General features: G+C 32.0%; 2 protein-coding genes across 2 annotated transcripts; one reads left to right on the top strand and one right to left on the bottom strand.

Moving 5' to 3' along the window:
• The first annotated feature begins 310 nt into the window (after positions 1–310).
• LOC133693475 (probable arabinose 5-phosphate isomerase) lies at positions 311–1,996 on the top strand. Its single transcript, XM_062114695.1, has 3 exons — positions 311–1,159; positions 1,307–1,530; positions 1,670–1,996. The coding sequence occupies exons 1-3, from the start codon at positions 515–517 to the stop codon at positions 1,824–1,826; spliced, it is 1,026 nt and encodes a 341-aa protein (XP_061970679.1). The 5' UTR covers positions 311–514; the 3' UTR covers positions 1,827–1,996.
• A 9,621-nt stretch (positions 1,997–11,617) lies between these two features.
• On the bottom strand, positions 11,618–15,957 carry LOC133694365 (protein CUP-SHAPED COTYLEDON 3-like). The gene is made up of 3 exons (XM_062115864.1): positions 15,535–15,957; positions 12,412–12,677; positions 11,618–12,293 (listed from the first exon to the last, which is right to left on the bottom strand). The coding sequence occupies exons 1-3, from the start codon at positions 15,701–15,703 to the stop codon at positions 11,871–11,873; spliced, it is 858 nt and encodes a 285-aa protein (XP_061971848.1). The 5' UTR covers positions 15,704–15,957; the 3' UTR covers positions 11,618–11,870.
• Between the last annotated feature and the right edge of the window lie 998 nt (positions 15,958–16,955).

Here is a 16,955-nt window from a genome sequence, read left to right as displayed (position 1 = left end):
TGCAAATTACTCAATTGTGCTATTATATCCATGATTTTTCCAGCACGGAAAAAAATATGTTTTTAGATAAATTCTAATACAAAAAATCCAAAGACTAGAAAATCATTAATTTTGATAATGAAAGCAATTGGTTAATGCAAATGAAATGTTTTAATTTTCATAACCAATAATATTAAATCATGAATTAAAAAATTCACTCAATTATGAAAATAAAATGTGTATTTATATGATTTAAAGCATAAAAACTATATAAAAAAACAATAAATCAAAACCACCAAAAATCCACACACAATGACCCACAAAAAAAAATCCCCTTGCTAACTAGAAAAATGCCCACCCAAACACAGCTCCACCGACGTCCAGATCATCCCGTTTAACCGCGAAAACAATAACGGCAATAACAATATCTGCCACACACGGAGAGGGACAGGTCTGTCATTTCCTATAGCAGCGGCTGCACCGCCGTTAAAACCAGATAGATCCCTCTCTCTAGAGATCGAACCAAAACTAAACAATGGGTTCGCTTCCACCGTTCCTAGACCTCCCTTCGCCAGATGCCAAGTTCCAGCAAATTGACCAAACCACCCTTCTCAACCTCTTCAAATCCCAACAAAACCACCTCAACTACTTCTTCCAAAACCTAAATCTCTCCCAAGCCTTAACCTTCACCCAAACGCTTCTCAACTGTAACGGCACTATCTTTTTCTCCGGCGTCGGCAAGTCCGGCTTCGTCGCCAATAAAATCTCCCAAACCCTAATATCTCTCGGCATTCGCGCCGGTTTTCTCTCCCCTGTTGACGCACTCCACGGCGACATCGGGGCCCTCTCCGCCTCCGATATCCTCGTCCTCTTCAGCAAATCTGGGAACACCGAGGAGTTGCTCCGTCTTGTTCCGTGTGCCAAGGCGAAAGGTGCGTATTTGGTGTCGGTGACGTCCGTTGAAGGCAATGCGCTCACGGCGGTTTGTCATATGAATGTGCATTTGCCTTTGGAGAGGGAATTGTGTCCATTTGATTTGGCTCCTGTGACTTCCACAGCGATCCAGATGGTTTTTGGGGATACCGTCGCGATTGCGTTGATGGGAGCAAGGAATTTGAGTAAGGAAGAGTATGCCGCTAATCATCCTGCTGGAAGGATCGGCAAGAGCTTGATTTTCAAGGTCTCCTTTTTCTTTAAAATATTAATGATCGATGTTTGATTGCCTTAACTATATTTTTTCTCCCTTTTTTTTTGGGTATTTAATTAAATTAGAATTACAATTAGGATTTCCATAATTGAATCATAATTAGTAGATCTATGGTTATAGGTTAAGGATGTGATGAAGAAGCAAAATGAGCTTCCAATCTGTAAGGAAGGAGACTTGATAATGGATCAGCTAGTGGAGTTAACGAGTAAAGGATGCGGCTGCCTGCTTGTTATAGATGAGGATAGTCACCTGATCGGAACGTTTACAGATGGTGATCTACGGCGCACTCTCAAGGCTAGTGGGGAAGGCATCTTTAAGCTTACAGTAGGAGAAATGTGCAACAGGTAATATGAAAGAAAATAATGGATTTGGTGTTCTCCTTATTTCTCTCTTTTCATCTAATGTTGTGAATTATGGATCGAGGCAGGCTTGGGATTTTGGTAAAATTGCATGTATCTCAGCGCATTGTGTGTGTTGTCTCAGGAACCCAAGAACAATTGGTCCAGATGCAATGGCGGTGGAAGCCATGAAGAAGATGGAATCACCACCATCCCCTGTACAATTTCTTCCTGTTATCAAGGATGATAATATCTTGATCGGCATTGTTACCCTGCACGGATTAGTTTCAGCTGGCCTTTGATAGAAATTAGGATTTTATTTTTCTGATGTTCATGGTTTTTTCTTTCCTTTCTCCATTCTGTGATTCTTTTTTAGTATTAAAAAACTGGAATCCACCCATGAGCCAGGGTTCTTTTGTATTCTTATATCATCATTGTTTCAAAAAATAATGGATTCGATGTGTTTGTTCTCTATAGTGATATTGGATATTCCCCATGTCTTGGCCAGTGTGATGGTGACATAACCATGGCAACCACTCCTGAGAGTTAAGCTAGATTTCTCTCATTGCAGGATACTCAAGAAACTCGTACGAAAATAATAGGTGAAAACACATAACGAGGCTTCCCTCGGAAAGTCGCGTATCTGTCGAAACTGGAGGCCTGGCTTTCCAAAGGTAGCTCTTTTTTTTTTGGATAGACAGGAGATGCGTCCAATAGTCCTGCCAGGGAATATGGTGCCCCGATTTAAGACACTAGGCTGTTCCTTAATGTTGAAGTTTGAACCCACTAAAGTTGCTTACTTCATGGATTAGATAAACAGCCATCCCGACCACCGCACAGTGGTACCTCCAAAGTTTAGGGGAGCTGCTATCTGCACTCCCGCTATCTTTTTATTGTTATAAACTGATAAAACTGTCTCTCTGTAAGAACCCTCTCCTTACTCACCCTCGACTCTCTTCTTGCTCATCACCAGTAGTTAGAATCCACCAGCTTTAAATCATTTTATTAAGAATTCTGCTTTCACTACCACAATAATAATGCTCTTTTTTTTTTAATCATAGCTCGCGCTCATGATGTTTCTCCACCGTGACCTTGAGACCTCATGACCCAATTGGACTCATCCTACTAAGAAACCTATACCTATATCATCATTCACCGATGATCACACCAACCAAGATACTCTCCTTCCTCGAGCCGGGTTCATTTCAACTGTCCTCTCCCTGAGTCTGAATTAGCGGTGGGGGAGGCGCAATTTTTTAGGGACCAGTTTTTATTTTTGTATTTCTTTCTTTTTAAAATAGCTTTCCTATTGGTGAAGATTTCACTTGTGAAATTTTTGTTAAATTGACTCTAGGGATGATGCGTTTAGAAATTGCTTTGAGTGATTATCTGCGAAAAGCAAAGAGACTGAGGTGGGAGGATTGTTTTCTGGGGCTTTTTTACAGAGACAAGCATAAAGAGTGGGCGTGAGGTTTGTTTTCGAGGGACAGTTTTGTTAATTCATAGCAATCGAAGGATAGTGGGAATGTGGTTATAAAGTGGAAAGTGTGTGGATATCAGCTCCCTAAGTTTAGCTCCGGCAAACACCTTGGGGAAGACGGGAACCCAAGCTTTCAGGCTAGACTAACGAGCACCTGAACCACGACCCTACAACATTCTGCTGTGAAAAGCTAGTTAATTTACTAGAATCCAATCAAATGATTTTCTCACTTATGATGCCTAAGCAAAGCATGTAATCCAGTTTTCTACAGAATGCCCAAGAGCTTACCGGCACGCCACTGCTGGCTTCAAGTCGCTTTCATTTTTTTGGCATCCTGGGACACCATTAATACATTATTTCAGACAATCACAATCAATACATGTCGTTATCCAATATACTTTTCTTGTGAAGATGAACTTGCACCATGCATCTGCCCAAAAAGAAGCCAGCTTTGGAGGAGAAAAATGGTTTTGAGGGTCCCCCATGACGTCTTTACCAATACTTAGATTGTCAGAAGTCTAATCCGAAGACTAATTGTCATAACGAAATGTGCAGTTGCCTGTCATTCTAGGAGTATCTTCCTTTCTTATGTATGACATGCCATTTTTTCTTGTCGCAGTACACACTAATTCATAACTTAATTTTAAAAATATATTTTGACCTCGATGTTAAGAAAAACTTGCATGCTCCAGTGAGGACGAATCATAATCAGCCCGGTTCAAGATTTTATCTGATTTAAATGTTGGGTGCGAGCTTACCGAATTAACTTAAATCAATTTAGAAACAACACATTTAGATAAAATTTTAAAAAAAAAGTCATTAAAATTGATCTAATTGAATCATTTTCATATTTGTTTAAGTCAATTAATATGCCAAGTTGACCAGATCAATTTTCAAAACAATTCAAAACAGAACATGACCAAACCAAAATCTAGATTGATTTGTGTAACACGCCCCTCGCAGCATCAATGATGATTTTCATTTGTTTGCTTCTTTTTTGGAAGTCGTCACCATTGAAAGGTTATTAGAAAACTCGAGTGTACGTACTGGTTTTTATCAGAGATTTGAGGGTGAGAGACTAGTTGTGATTAGAGAAGATATTAGTACTCCTAGCGCACTCTATCTGAGGTAAGTTGTTTCGTGGTTTTAATATATTAAAGAAGTTTTTGAACAAGTTCAAAAGAACTTTAAAAATTTAAATTCTTTTGAGACGTATATGCTGAAAATGTTAAAAACAATGCAAATATATGAAAAAATATATTTTTTGGATTTTCGTTGTTTTTCGCTATTTTTAAAATTTTCAAAACTTTTATAAAAAAGATGGGTAAAAAATTGAGTGGCAAGAATTTGCAAGCCAAATTAAACTTAATAACTATACAACAAACATGAACTCGAGGATAAAAGAACACCATAAAAGGGCAGATAAAGAAGAAGAATTAGCAAACCTACATGGGATATTGATTCCAACTTGACTACTTTTAAGAGAATTGTAAGTTACCAGCGTAAACATGTATGTTTTTAAAGAGTAGTCCAAGATCTTACAGTGCACCACACTTATTTAGGTGCACCACACTTATTTAGGTGAATAATTTAAGGATGTTTTGTGATAAACATCCTATAAAAAAATTTTGCATTTAAATTTATCCAGTTATAAATTCTTTCTAATCATCATAATAGAGAGTATATTATCATAGAAATGAAACCTGAAACTACTGCAAATACATATGGAATATTTGGAACATGAAACCACCTCGCAAATATATATGAAATGTTTGTGCTCTCTTCAATCACCCAACAATTTTGTTATTAACTGTTAAACTTTATTCATGGAATCACCATATATTTAAAGACAGGTATCCAATGTTGGAGATTAATTTAAGGGCTTTGGTTCTATTTTCCTTAATAATTGAATAACTTTTTGGTATGTCAAACATTTAGTGATGAGCAAATCTGTAATGTTTTTTTTTTCAGACATAACAAAATCCAAAGAAATAATATCATGAGATATCAAATGTCTAATGTGTTTATTATGTCTAATGATCATATGTCTTTTTTTTTCCATTAAAATCTTTACTCTTATCCTTAGCTCTAGTGGTTTAGCCATCACAATGTATTGATATAGGTGGTATTGGTTTAGAAACAAATGGTTTATCAATTTTTTTTAAGTCACTCGGCTTCTGAATTAGCAGCATCTAATGCAATCAATTCTACTTCCATACTAGAATACGTAATTATAGTTTGTTTTGCAGATTTCCAACAAACTACATTACCACATAAAAACATACCCGCTAGTTGATTTTGTTTCTTTTGAATAAAAATTCCAATAGTGTAACTGAATCCATCTATTACAATATGAAAAACCAGTATAATAAAGTGTGTAATCAATATTTCCTTTTAGATATTTAAAAATTATTTCTAAAGCACTTTGAAGTGAAGCATTAAGATTCTGTGTATATCTACCTAATTTACTAATTATATATGTTATATCAAGTCTAGTACAATTGACTAGATGTAATAAAGATCTAATAATTTATGAATATTTATATTAAAAAATACTTTCACCATTTTTTTTATTTAGTAGAAGGATAGAAAAGACTATATACATGAGACACATCAAAATATTTAAATCCTTTTAATATTTTTTTTCAATGTAATGTTATTGAGTTAAAGCAAAACAATTGTAATTTTTCAATAATTTAATGCTAAAAAAAAATTAACCACACTAAAATCCTTCATATCAATATTTTCAAACAAGAAATATTTAGTAATATTTATAACTTGGATATTACAATAAAAAATCATAATATCATCAACATACAAACATAAAACCACATAATCATGTTTTATTGTTTTAGTATAAAAACATTTATCATCAATGTTTGTTTGAAAATCATCAAATAACATGACTTGATCAAAATTTTCATTTTATTGTCTTAGAGCTTGTTTTAAACCATAAAGAGATTTTGCAAGTTTATAAATTTTCTTTTCTTGACTAGGCATAACAAAACTTTTTGGTTGATCTATATACATTTCTTCTTCTAAATCACCATTTTAAAAAGTGATTTTGACATACATTTGACTAGTTTCTAATTAATAAAAAGAAGGTAAAGCAAGTAGTAGTCTAATTGGAATGATTTTAAAAGCTGGTGCACATGTGTCAAAAAAATCTAGTCCATCTTCTTGTTTAAATCCCTTAGCAACTAACATATCCTTAAATCTTTCCATAGATCCATCAATTCTCAATTTCTTTCTATAAACTCATTTACAACTTGTTATCTTACAAACTTGTGGAAAATTAATTAAAATTTTTTTGTTAGAAATTAAAGAATCCATTTTATCTTTTACCAATTCTTTTCGAAAAATGAGCTTTAATATATGCCATATCTTAACTGTATATTTTAGGATTATTTTCAAGCAAAACAATATAAATATTTGAACATTTAATGTTCTAAAAACTTGACCATTAAGGAAAGAAAACGCACATTGTTACTATGATTCACAATCTTGAATAATAATGTCTTCTTTCACTTGTATTGTTTTATAACCATTACTTCAAGATGCTATTAGGATGTTTTGTTTGCACTTTTCACTCGTGACTTGGTTTTGTTTGACTTGTTGCTTGTTTGCATGCTTGTTGTGACCTTTTTTTAAAAAAAACTCATTGGGAGGAAAATATAGAGAATTTTAATAGGTTTTCTGGTCACCACAAGTGGTTTTTAACATTTGAGCAAAATGGAGAAAGTACCCAGGGTGAAAAAGATTTTCATGTGGAGTAGAAAGTGTGACCATGGAAATTGTGTCATGGTAAGGATTGTGCAAATCACATAAAAGAATCAATGGAGAAATTATCGTAATGAATGTTTAGGGAATAACTATACGAAGACAAGGAGATTTTGCATCAAGACTTCATTAGATAAAAGAAGATTTTATTAGAGACATGTTTATTTGGTGACATGGAGATAAGCAAAACCATGGATAAAAATATGAGGAGACTATTTAGAGAGACAACATTCCATTTTCCATTAAAAAAATTCAAAATATTGTTTATACAAGTAAATATACAATTCCTGAAAAAACATATAAACTTAGACAATGCATTATAGGATGTAAAAGAAAATGCTTTTCCTTTACAGTAAAAACAGATAAAGTGAACAATTATGCTCAATGTTTTTCTATCTTCTTTTAATATGTATTGTAATTGACAATTGACATCTAATTTCATTATGACCTTAGAGTTAGCGTGCTCTAATTCTTACATATGTCTAACCATAAAGGTAAATTTAGTATGTTTTTTGTCCTTCGTATCATGTGTTAAAGTTGATGCAGTTTTGTCTCTAAGACCTTGTTTGTATTTTGGAAAGTGTTTTCATGGAAAGTATTTTCCTTACTTTTTCATTTTGATATATTGTGGGAAATTGGTCAATGGAATTTATTTTCCAATCAAAGAAAAACATAAGCTTTATATGAAAAAAAATATTTTCTAGTTTAAAAGATTGCAAAACAATTTCCACAAAGGACTACAATATATATAAAAATATATTAATTTGATATATTAGTCCATGTAATATTTTAATTTAGACAATCCACTTTTCACAAATCCACTTTTTATGAAAATCATTTTAAAAAATATACTTTGTAACAAACAAACGATACCTCCATTTATTTTTGAACACAATCTTGAAGTCCAAACTTAATGTTGTTGATGTCAAATTTTGGATTGATAGAATAGAACCCATAAAAAAAAACCATTAACCATTTAATCATATTGTCTTTAAAATTGACTATATGTAAAAGAAATTCACTTCCCTATGTTAAATGGTAATTAGCCAATACATAATCTATTAAACCAGCCTCAAATCCATTAAGTAATCACACCTTAAACTCAGGTGATCCGACAAGCTAAAACCCTAATGAAATCCAATCAATGTTTTTTTTCTTTCAAAATTATGTCATTTTAATTTTCCTAAATTCTCCAAAATGAAGCTTTTTAGACAGAAAAAAAATACCAATAAATTATGGTCAATTCGTTGACTTGTGAGTTAACCCGCTCATCCTGTAACCCTACCTTGGATTGAGTCATGACTGGACTGAATCTAACAACTATGCATGTAACACCTTGCTCATACGAACTAATATAGAGTAGCAGTTCACTAATTTTCATTTTAGTCCTTAGAAAGTTTTCATAAATTTTTATTATGTCCTTACAAGTAAAAAGGATTAACAAATTATTCCTTAATTTACAGTTTTTGTTCCTTAATTTTTTTTGAGAAATACATTTTACTTTGTGTGCTAAAACACATTTTTTTTATGTAAAGTCCTTAAATGTACATGTCAAAAACATTCTTAAATTAATCACAATTGAATTATGTATAAGCATTTTTGTTTTTCATTTTCTAATCACTTTTAGTTTTAGTCGGTGCTAGACTTGTTGCTTGCGCTTCACCAAGGAGCCAGACTATCTCTTTAGCGCAAAAAATAATGTTCAACTATTATAAGGAGTTTTTAATAAGAAAGAAAAATATGTGACTTACATCATAGACCTGACTAGGTCGAATAAGCTCACTTTAATTTATTTATATGAAAAAAATAGAAATATAAAAGAACAAAATAGGGTAAAAAAAGGATATAAAAAAACTAGTATTGGTTGACCCGAGTTAGCATGACAAACTTGTAACTCTAGTAATTAGGGTTGAGCTAACCCAGGATATTACACCAAACTCGTGACCTAAATCACGAGATTAAAATAACTTGAAAAAAAAAGAAAAGAATTATAAGGCCTTTTAAAAAAAAATATGTTAACTTTTCAAACTCATGACCCGAGTCATCAGACTCGAAGCATTCTATTTAAAAATTGAAGAAAGAACTTCAATTATACAAAATTATTCGAAAAAATAGTAATTAAAAGAATGAGGATTAAATTTCAAATACCAAATAAATTTTATATTTGATTGAATGATGAAATTGAAAAAAAATTATTTTATTAAAAAGACTAAAAAAATCAAAAGAATAAGGATCAAAATTAACATAAGAAATAAAAATAAATTTATGATTGAATGATGAAATTGAAAACAATAATAATTTTTTCAAAAGGACAAAAAAAATAGAAATCAAACATTAAGGATCAAATTGAAAAACATAATACTATGAATTTGGATTGAATGATGAGATTAAAAACAAATAAAACTTTTATGAAAAGACCAAAGAAAAAAATTAGTAATCAAAAGAATAAGGATCTAATTAGAAAATATAACATTTGTAAATTGGGATTGAAGTATTAAATTAAAAATAAATAAAACTTCTACAAAAAAAACAAGAACAAAAATTAGAAATAAAAAGAATAATAAATGAAGTTCAAATACCAACAACAAAGAGGATTAAACTGTAATTTTTTAAGAGGAGATAGAAAAGAAAAAGGATAAAATGCCTCACCGGCGACAAACCAGACCATTGGTGCCAATATGCACCACTCTAAAAGGAAAAGGATACAATAACGCTTCCAGCGACATAGTAAAAGGGTATATTTGGATGTCGGGAGGCGTTGTACGCACCACTCGAAGTGCACATGCACGTCCTGATGTCGTACACATACCTGCCTTTTTTTAAATTTAATAAAATACCATATTGTTCTTGAGCTAACTTAATAATAATAACAACAAATCATTGTGAAAAGATAAAAAAAAAAACCCTTAAGTCTAGTTTAAAAATTTTTGCATTTAAAATTATTTTGGTTGTTTTATTGTGCTTTTTAATTGTTTATTATTTTTATATTTGATCAAATATCAAATATCCCCTTAGTTTACATTATAATAACAAAAAGACAATTTTGCAAATACAAAAATGCCTCTTGAGGTTTATTTTAATATTTTTGCCTTTGAATGATATTTTAGTCGTTTCATTGTGTAATTGAGGTGAGAAAAAGCTTATTTATCCTTGATTAATTTAATTATAATAAATGAGTCATGTGAAAAGACTTTGATATTTTTAATAGCTAGTTTTAAATTTATTGAATAGAAAATTAAAATTATCATTATATTGTTGTTCTAGCAAATAATTTTTTTAAATGTTTAGCTAGGTTTTAGCTTCTTTTAATTTAAGAGAAAGAACTAGAGCAAAAGTGAGTACTCATATTCAAAAACATAATACAAATTAGATACACTTAACGAGGTATTTATTTGGTAGATGTGTTTTGAATCCAGCCTTCTGGCATCCCTAGACTTGCAGGAAAGAAATTTATTTGGTAGATTTACCCATGATCATGTTGAGGAAGGTTTATTTTGAATTGAATAGAAGTGATACAAAACCATATTCTGAGGTCTTATTTAAAAGAAAAATCCAAACTTGACTCGAAGTTATTCTTTAACCTTGTAATAAAGTTTTAGCACTGCACTTAGGCCATGTTTGTTTTTTGAAAAGTGGTTTCCGGAAAATCATTTTCCAAACTTTCATGTTTGTTTGCCAATAGAAAAGTTGATCAACGGAAAATACTTTCTAGTCAAAGAAAAATTTGGTTTGGTTTCTAGAAAAGTGTTTTCCTAAAAAATTTGGATAGAAAACACTTTACAGAAGTTGTGAAAAATTTAGAAATGTCATATTATTTGCTGATTATATCAAATTTGGTCCTCAAACTTTTAATTGCTATATATATTTTGTTTTGAATATTTATTTTTCAATTTCATATCTTAAAATTTAATTTTAATTTTAATTTTGGTCTTTATTTTTATAATTGTTATTTACTTTTTCCTTATCATTTTTTTATTGAAATTTTTTATCTATCAAATTTGATCCTTATTCTTTTGATTGTTACTTATTTTATTTGAAATAATTTATGAAATGTTAATTATTATTATTTTAATTTCTTCATCTTTTTTTTAGATTTGATCTCTATTATTTTGATTATTATTTATTTTATTTTAGATAATTTATGAAAAAAAATTTTCAATTTCATTCTCATTCAACTTTTTAATTTGTAAGATTTGTTCCTCATTATTTTAATAATAGAAAAATAAGATATTAATAAGTTATTTTTCAGCTCATTTTCCATGACATAACTAAATACTGGAAAGTGTCTTTCAATTTATTTTTCATTATATTATCATACATCATAAAATAATTTATTTTTTTGAAATTTTTTTTAAAAAATTACTTTTTAGCAAACAAACATCACCTTAAACTTTTGTAAACAGCCTGTGCCATATTGGATCTTAATTTTAAGTGTGCGAAGCAACCGTCCCGAATTTTGCTTATTACTTCAATGCTTAAAAAAAACCTTGGGAATCATTAGTTTCAATTCAGGCCCTTATTTTTTTTTCATTTCAGTTTCATTTTTTTTTATAATTGTATTCTTTAACTTTTTTTAATATATAGTTATATAATGTCTATGTTGTAATTGAATCAGTTAAAAAGTTTTAAAGTTGATTCGATGAGCTGATTTAAGCGTAATTTTTTTTTTTAATTCAACCGGCACTTTATAAACTAGTGCATATCTGTCGGAAGAAGCAATTCTTTCTTTGATTAAAAAGGAAGAAAAAGAAAGATTTACCAAGCACACGCACAAGGAAATGTTAGCCAAAGACAGCTAAAAAAGTGGCCTTAAGAAAAATTAATCTGGCCCGATGCTACCAATTAAAGAATATTATTAACATATACTATAATTTGTACAAGATGCCAAAGATCGATATACTGTATGCAAAAAATAAATAAACCCTAACGGTATACTTGCACAATCTGCCTAGCTAACGTCTGATCCAATCAAACATTGAGTTGTCCCTCAAATAATCCAAACACAACAAATACGTACATCATTAATCAACAAATGGTTGACATCCTTAATTTCTTAAGTAGATTTATATAAATAATAGTAATATTTTCATATGAAGACCATGCTGTTATGATCAATCTCAAATCTCATGTCTTCCAGGTTTGAAGCCAGCACCCCATCTCCCAAGCTAGTTTCTTCCAAGTTCATGTCATCCCACAAGAAGGCATACTCATCAACCGCTTTGGAGCTGATGTCGGTGCTAATATTGGGGTTGGCGTTCCTGTCCTGAGATAGCTGAAGAAGGTTTAGCAAAGAGCTTTGGTCTTGGTTTTGATGGGGTGGGTTTGATGATAATGATGTCATTTGCTGGTACCCACAAGGCAAAGTTTGATGATCAGTACTTAAAGGTGATGCTGCTAAGTTTACAGTGCCACTACTAGTTGTGGTCTCGAACATGAGCTGTGGGCTGAATTTTGCGTTGTAATCTTCTGCTTTGCATTTGTGGAATACTCTGCACAACACCCAGTCCTCCTGTGATCACAAAAAAGTAACTTTAATTAGTAAGTCGATGTCACCTATGTCAAATATTTGTCAAGCTTGTTCGAAAGTGATAGCAAGGTGTCAAATCGTGAAGCAGAGAGCACAGTACCTTAGGGTGCATATGTGGGGTCTCAAGACGAAACTCATGCATGATCCAACCAGTTTTGATTCCATTGGGAGCTCTGTTCCTATAGAAAACCAATGTCTTTCTCATCCCTACAACTTCACGAGTTGTAGGGTCCATAACGGTACGATCCTTCCCTGTAGCCTTCCAGTATCCAGTTGTTGTAGCACGATTGGTTCTGAATCCGGTGGCGTACTTTCGATCCCGGAAACTGAAGAAATACCACTCAGTTGCATTGAGCTTAGCCACCTCTAAATCCCACAAATACATGTAATTGGGTAAGTTCAATTAGCAAGCTGTAACTACGGATAAAATAAAATAATGCTTTCATGTACATGAAATTACGTCTCCGCTCTTGTGTGTGTGTGTGTGTGTGTGTGTGGTTGGGGTTTATTCACTTGCTACATCTTGTACATGAAATTAATCGTGTGATTACTTTAATACTATTCACTTATTATTGGAGACAGAAGTGTGCGTATATATGGTTGATAGTTACATCTAAAGCATTCATTTACGTATGTGTGCCCAAATTTATTTATTTTTAAAAAAGAAGAAGAAAAACTAGCATGAAATGAAATAATTAAACATAACTATAAAGTTGTCGGGTTTATGCATGTTGCCTTTTATATGAATTATGTGAAATAATAATTTCTTATGAATAGAATAGAATAGTTAATTAACGAGCTGGCAAAGGTTGGGAGGCCATGCATGGTTGGGGGAAAAACAAACAAGGAAGCCTAATTACTGAGTATTTAGCATGCAAATATAATTCAACTGGGAAGAAACAATTTCTAAGAGCATGCATGCAGAAATAAATATGTGAAAATGAAACTCTTCAATGCTTTCTTGGAAGATACTCTGCTGAAATCATCATCATGCCTTGAAAATTAAGGGGAAGGGAACAACTGGTCTTCATTATTGATCCCATTTTACTTGATTGCTTTTGGAAAAATCAATGGAAATTACTAATTTCGGTAGGATAAATAGTAGGCAAGCAAGCATTGGCTTATAGTTTGACTCCTGCAGCCTCCCGGATAAACAATAACAGGTCCCTTGCACCGTAAGGCAATAAAAGCCAAAATCATTTAAGTTTTTATATGATATTTTTACAAGTTAGATATGGCTACGTACAAAGCATTTTTGTAGAAATCTAAATAAAAACTTTATATATTCTCTAAAAATTATCCTCACAGGTAATTAAAATTAATAGGGAAAATGGAAAATCATATATATTTCCATTAGGGAAGTACTAACAAGAAAATGGACAGGCCACACATACCCGTACATGTGTTTTTTCAAATGTTCTTGTAACTTGTATCCTGTGTGGTTAATTTGTACTAACAATCAATGATTTGAGATTTATTTTTTTTTTCAAATAAAAACGGTGACGGCAGGAGAGGATCGAATTATCCTCTAAGAAAAAGAAAAAGAAAAAGAAAAAGCAGAAGAAGGAGACGGTAGGAACATTAAAAGAAGATGATAATTTTATCTCCCATGTGCAGCTTCAGACAAGCACATCATGAACCAATATGCGTGTGTGTGTGTGTGAACGAACCAGTTATAACACTTAGGCCAGATATATAGGAGGTGCACTAAATTCTTAGGAAGATAGCAGGGGACATAGGACATCGAAGCTTCACATGACCATACAAATTAATTGCCCCCATGTCCAGAATAAAAAATAAAAAATAAAAAAAAATGAACAGGACTAGCTAACCAGTTGCATGGACACGCCCCATGGAACACGTACTTGCCTACAGTGTTTTTAGCCGTAAAGGAAAACACTGAGGAGGATAAGCATATCCCCAAAAATAAGTGATATGTATGACCTAAGTTCTTACAGTAGCCATATGATCAAGTCAGGCTTTCTTGGATTTGCTTCTAAATTAAGAAAGGTCACACGAGCACACATTTATACAAGTTAATGAGTAGTAAAACCGGAAAATATATAGAAGACAAAAGTATAGCAATGAATCCCAAGTTGTGACTACTTTTGTTTTTTTGGTAATAACTTGTGAAGAGCTAGTTCCTAATGTTTAATATGCATAAATATCTTGCCTGCTCAGAAAAAACAAATTGATGGGTCTGAAAGAATTTAATCTGAAATTAAGTTGCCAGGTGATTCTTGTAGCCCTTTTATTATATGTTTCTGTGACCTTTTTTTCCTTGTCGTTGCTTCCAACTTACCAAAAGACTATAAAAGAGACCTTAAAGCAATGAGAAGTCAGTCTTTCTTGAATTTGCTTCTGAATTAAGAAAGTCTGGATTCAAATGCTTAGTGATCAGACATGAACACATGCATGTAAGTTAAGGAATATATGAGTAGTAAAAACTAGGAAAAAAAAAAGAAAAAAAAATATGGAACGGTGAATCCCAACTTGTGAGAAGTTAATTTAATTACCATGTTTAATATGCATAAATAATTTGCCTGCTCATCGTGAGAAGACATTGATAAGACTGAACGAATTTAACTTGGGACTTGCTAGGATTCTTGTAGCCATTATATTTCTATGACCTTTATCCTTGTCGTTGCCCACCACTTACCAAAAGAATTAATTGAAAATATAAAAAAGGGTAAAAAAAATAAAATAAAATACCATAGAATATTATTTGGCCAACTATTTTTATCTTATCTTATCTTTGGCCACCAATTCAACTACGCACTAAATGGTGAATTTATATTAATTAAGAAGTTTGTTTGGCATTAATTATCATTCGAATTTCATAGCTAATTAAGAGCCTCCCCCCCTTCTCACTATGCATGTGTGTGTATTATCGTTTTTAAAGTTAAACAGAGACTACAGTACCAAACATGTGTGTCTGTTCGTCTTCCTTGTAATACTGAAACTCAAGTCTTTTTTTTCATTTTCTGTATGTCTTTAGCTGTGCTGAACCGAGCACAGAAATCCTGGTTTTTTGAATTTTATCATCGATTAATTAAACAATGCATGAATAATATTATTGATGAGTTATTACACGATCTATGAAGCAAAGTATCCTCTTCAAATTGGAAATGAAAGGTGGGGCGAGATTAGGAGCAGGAAAACCTAAGAAGAAACAGGTGGAAATAAATTAGTGATTAAAAGGAGACCTGTATTAGATACATACCAGGAAGTTGCCATGGCTCACAAGTATGCAGGTCAACTTCCACCAAAGTACCCTTCAAGACTTGTTCATTTGTGATCTTTTTGTAGAGGTAATGGCAAACGAGCTCTTCATCACTAGGATAGAACCTAAAACCAGGAGGGAGTGTTGCTCCAATGTCTCTTAGCCCCATGATGATTGTCTTTTGAAAGGAAAATTCTAAAGCACTAATTAAGGCTAAAGCAAGGAGCTAGCAAATTTTAGACAAGATGTAGTGGGGGAATATAATTGGAATGTATTTGGAAAAAAAAGAAGCTTTGATTTCTTTGTTTTGGAATTTTAGAATAAGATATGTGGGAGAAAGGTTGGTGTTGTGTGTTTATATACATAGTTAGCTAGGATGGCAAGTGCCTTTGCCTCTCAGGATTTCTTATAATATTATAGCAGCAGGCCATGCTTGTGCAACTAGTTAGTTATAGTGTGAAGTTTCATGAAAAACCAAAGTTACAAGAAATCTTTCAAGGGAGTGGTGAAATTAAATCAACTATCGATGCATCATATGTTGACAAAAATCCATAGCTTTTTATTAGAGAAGCCTTCCAAAACACCCCTTTTTTTTATTTATAATATAAAGATTTATCCCTTTACTTTAATTCAACAAAACTATGATTATTTTCCTTACAATACTATTTATGCAAAAGGAAACACAAAGGGTAATAATTTCTATATATGGCCATCATTTTTGTAACCCTGATTAAGTTTTCTAAATTGTTTAATTAATGATAATAATTGCATCAAAGAGAATATAAAAAAAGGACAAAAATTAAATGGACAGTACTATATAATGTTCCATTTCACATCTAGATCAATGCATATAATATATATACTCAAGCTATATAGATGAAACTTACGGGGAAAATATTTTTAGTGTACTAAACTATGCATAATATTTGAGTATTTAAAAAAGAAAAAAAACTACGGTTAATTATGTATAGATCGTAGAATACCTGTATTAATTTTGTCATCCTGATGGTATTTTAGTTAATTCTGGTTAATAAGCTGTATGTATTATGATCGGTTGAGATTAAGTTGTGAATTGATTAAATCGAAGGTCATGATCAATTAACGATGCTGGCTGCTGGTACGTGCTATTAAATAATAAATTGGTAGGATAAATCTATCAGGAGGGCCACCTGCTCGATAAAACGCCCCAAAACAAATTGTCCCAAGCACGTGAACCATTTGATTGATCTAAGACCTAGAAACATAGACAGCTCAAGTAATAAATCAAAATAAATAGCTGGAAATTTCGAATAATAATAATATCATAATCATGAACTCATTGATATGTATATATCAGTTGAGAGTCCGATCAGTTCAATTTTTTTATCACGGAGGAATATTTTTTGATTGATTAGCAAGGGGGGGCATACAGCTTGTCTTTG

The sequence above is a fragment of the Populus nigra genome, chromosome 5 (assembly GCF_951802175.1).
Source record: "Populus nigra chromosome 5, ddPopNigr1.1, whole genome shotgun sequence".
Taxonomy (NCBI): Eukaryota; Viridiplantae; Streptophyta; class Magnoliopsida; order Malpighiales; family Salicaceae; genus Populus; species Populus nigra.
The sequence above is the reverse complement of the archived record's forward strand: the minus strand, read 5'-3'. Positions and strand labels throughout refer to the sequence as shown.